The sequence below is a fragment of the Bison bison genome, unplaced genomic scaffold (assembly GCF_000754665.1).
Source record: "Bison bison bison isolate TAMUID 2011002044 unplaced genomic scaffold, Bison_UMD1.0 scf7180017851153, whole genome shotgun sequence".
Lineage (NCBI taxonomy): Eukaryota > Metazoa > Chordata > Mammalia > Artiodactyla > Bovidae > Bison > Bison bison.
Genome location: NW_011481726.1, coordinates 15592 through 18719, shown reverse-complemented (window position 1 = coordinate 18719; position 3128 = coordinate 15592). Strand labels below are relative to the sequence as shown.

General features: G+C 58.5%; 1 protein-coding gene across 3 annotated transcripts in view; it reads left to right on the top strand.

The window, feature by feature from the left end:
* SURF1 (surfeit 1) overlaps nt 1–3128 on the top strand; it is a 3571-nt gene continuing 443 nt past the window's right edge. The window contains exons 1-6 of one of the 3 annotated variants that reach the window (XM_010850110.1): nt 124–468; nt 573–1052; nt 1133–1215; nt 1857–2048; nt 2761–2833; nt 2911–3073. In XM_010850110.1, the coding sequence (XP_010848412.1) occupies nt 1187–1215; nt 1857–2048; nt 2761–2833; nt 2911–3073 (457 nt within the window). In that variant the 5' untranslated portion in view covers nt 124–468; nt 573–1052; nt 1133–1186. Of the gene's footprint in view, nt 27–123; nt 1216–1856; nt 2049–2760; nt 2834–2910; nt 3074–3128 lie in introns of those variants that run through there. The other 2 variants (XM_010850120.1, XM_010850103.1) reach the window with 2 other exon arrangements.

The window sequence follows — 3128 nt, the reverse complement described above, 5'->3', positions numbered from 1 at the left end:
CGTCCTGGGGATCGCCCCGCGCGCAGGTGAGTTCTCGGGCAGGGACGCCCCAGGCGCCCCGGGGAACCGTTTCAGTCCGTGCGTCCACTTTGCTGGGGGCGAGGGCGTCGCGATAAGCTCTGAAACTGCCGCCCCAGCCTCGGGAGTCAGACCCTGGGTGCGCGCGCGCTGTTCTCGGTGCTGCCGCCCTCCCGCCGCACCCGGCCAAGTGCAGCCACTGCCCGAGGGCCCCTGAGGCTGAGGCGGGGCCGACCCGAGACTGAAGCCGTCTGGGATCCTAAAGGAAAGCATGGCTTATCTGTACAGTTTGCATGTGGTCCCCGAGGTTCAGCAAAGGATGTTTGTGTATAGAGCGCTGTGCACCCTGGAAAGGCGGCTGTAAGTCTACTCCAGGCCTGCCTTTTTGTAACCATCCCTAAGACCTAGGATGCTTTCCGTTGATGGAACTCACGCTCTGAGAGCTTAAAGGTATCTCTTGTGTACGTTTTTCCAACTTTAAATTTATGAGCGATTATTGTTCTGAGAGCTCTGTAAAGCACTCTCCTGAAGTGTATCACGTTCTCTCTCTGCAGAGCATGGGCAAGTCCTTGAGTCTAAGTGACAGGATACGTCTCAGCATGTCCTTGCAGGAAAGCCATGAGGTGGTTCCATGAGTTACCCAGAGTCATGTGGGTGGCAGAGCCAGGCCCTAGTCGCTGGATCTCATTCAGTCGGTGACTGTCCGCTGAATGCGCCGGGCGCTGGGTTTGGAGCGGGCTGGACGCAGGTGCTGCTGGTTGGCTGCGACTGCCCGTGGTGGCCCGGCCCTCCTCCTGTTCCACGTTCTCTCAGGCAGCCAGGGCAGCTTCGAGGAACTGGCCACTCCAGTTTTTCGTTCCAGGGCTTCCGGCCCCATGCCCATGCTGTGACATCTCCTAGGGTTGGCCTGGAGGCCCCGCAGGTGTGGCAGCTCTTCAGCCGAAGCAACTGCCACAAAAACCGAAGATGAGTCCTTCCTCCGCTGGTTTCTGCTTCTCATTCCTGTGACTGCCTTTGGCCTGGGGACGTGGCAGGTAAAGGCTGATGTGGCTCTCCTGGCCCTGAGCCCTTGACCGTGCTGCTGCCCACTTGGGCTTACGCCCTGTGCCCACAGGTCCAGCGTCGGAAGTGGAAGCTACAGCTGATCGCAGAGCTAGAGTCCAGAGTTATGGCCGAGCCCATCCCACTGCCCGCAGAGTGAGTTTGTGTGACTGCCCAGCTGGGGCTGGTCTTGCTCGAGGTCAGCAGCGGGGCCTGGCTGCGGCTTGCCTGGTCCTGCTAGGCTTCTTGTTGACATCCAGCTGCTGCCTGACACACAGGTGTAGAAAGGCCTTTGGGCTTCACCCGTTTCCAGGCCCAGTGTACTGAGGGCTCTCGCAGTGCTGACGGCCTTCCGTAGCAGTAGTTCTTAGGTGGCGGGGTGCACGCGTCTGTTGCATCTGGACATGAGTGGTGTTTTGAAAATGTGCCTAGTGATTCTTCTGCCTTCCCTCCTTTAAAAGCACTCACCTACAAGGACGGCTGTCATCATGACGCTTCCCATTCAAAGGAGCAGACAGTGGGTCATATTTGCCTTGCAGATGGTTGCTTTGGCCCCTGTTTTACTGAGTTCACACAAGAGTCCACAGCTTTGTTTTTCTTGAAAACGAGAACCTTTTGGCAGCGTAGATCCTTGTTCCCACGTGGCTTCCAAGGACTCAGCCCCGCCTAGAGGGCACAGCATGCAGCCCTGCAACCCCCACAGTGCTTGAGCATCGCCTTCTGCTCAGGCCATGGTGGGCGTCGTGGTCTGCAGACCCTCAAGTGGGTCTCGGCTCCCCTTCTCCCACCCCATGTAGCCCAATGGAACTGAAGAACCTGGAGTACAGGCCCGTGAAGGTCAGGGGGCACTTTGACCACTCCCAGGAGCTGTACATGATGCCGCGGACAATGGTGGACCCTGCCCGGGAGGCCCGGGAGGCTGGCCGGCTCTCATCAGCGGCCGAGAGCGGGGCCTACGTGGTCACTCCCTTCCACTGCACTGAGCTGGGGTGAGTGGTGTGGCAGAGGTACTGGTTCCCACGTTCCTTCTCAGCCCCCAGCCCCGGGGAATCCAAGCTACCCAGACAGCTCAACTCCTTGGAGAGTTTGAAATATCATCCTGGTGTCATTAAGACAACTAATTACTAAACTTCGTCTGCGTTGTCGAGCTCCAAAGGGGAAGGAGAATGAAACAGGCCCCTTTGGAGAAAACTGTTTAGTGGCTGACATATTTAGTGATTATGGGGCGACAAGAGGGGCCAGCAGAGGAGCCCCGGCCTTGCGTGGAGGGTTTCGGGTCAGGGGAGCCTTCCCAGGAGTGTTTGAGTAGGAAGTGGTATGTACTCGGCACCACCCCCACAGCACCGCTTCCCCCCCACCCCCCCAAGATCCAAAACTAGAGCATCAGCCCAAGAAGGAAAACCCAGGGCCTCAGCCTCCGCCTTCTGGCTTTAGGTGCAGGATGGGCCCCAGTGCTGCAGCTAGGGACAGGACAGGGAACTGAGGGCAGGAGTTGAAGAGAGAGGCAGTGGGGAGACGTCTGTCGCTGGCTGTGTCGCAGCAGGCCAAACAGCAGAGGTTGGCGGTGGGGAGGGCGTTAACCCAGCTCCCCCCCAACCAGCTCGCTCTGCTTCAGTCTTCCCTGGGGCACCCAGTGACCACTGGTCATCACCTGCATTCAGAACCTCTTCCCTGCCTGAAACAGTGTTCTTACTACTCTAGAATCACCATTCTGGTAAACAGAGGGTTTGTGCCCAGGAGGAAGGTGAATCCAGACACACGGCGTAAAGGCCAGGTGAGGGGCTGGACTGTCCTCTCCCGGAGGAGCCGTCCCAGCTCTGCAGAGACGGCATTTCGCACCTTTCCTCACAGGTTGAGGGAGAAATCGATCTGGTGGGGATGGTGAGGCTCACAGAGACCAGGAAGCCTTTTGTCCCCGAGAATAACCCGGAGCGGAACCACTGGCATTACCGGGACCTGGAGGCCATGGCCAGGCTCACAGGCGCAGAACCCATCTTTATCGATGCTGACTTCAGTATGTCATGACCAGCACACCCCAATCCCTCCCTCCTCCCCTCCTGTCCTCTACA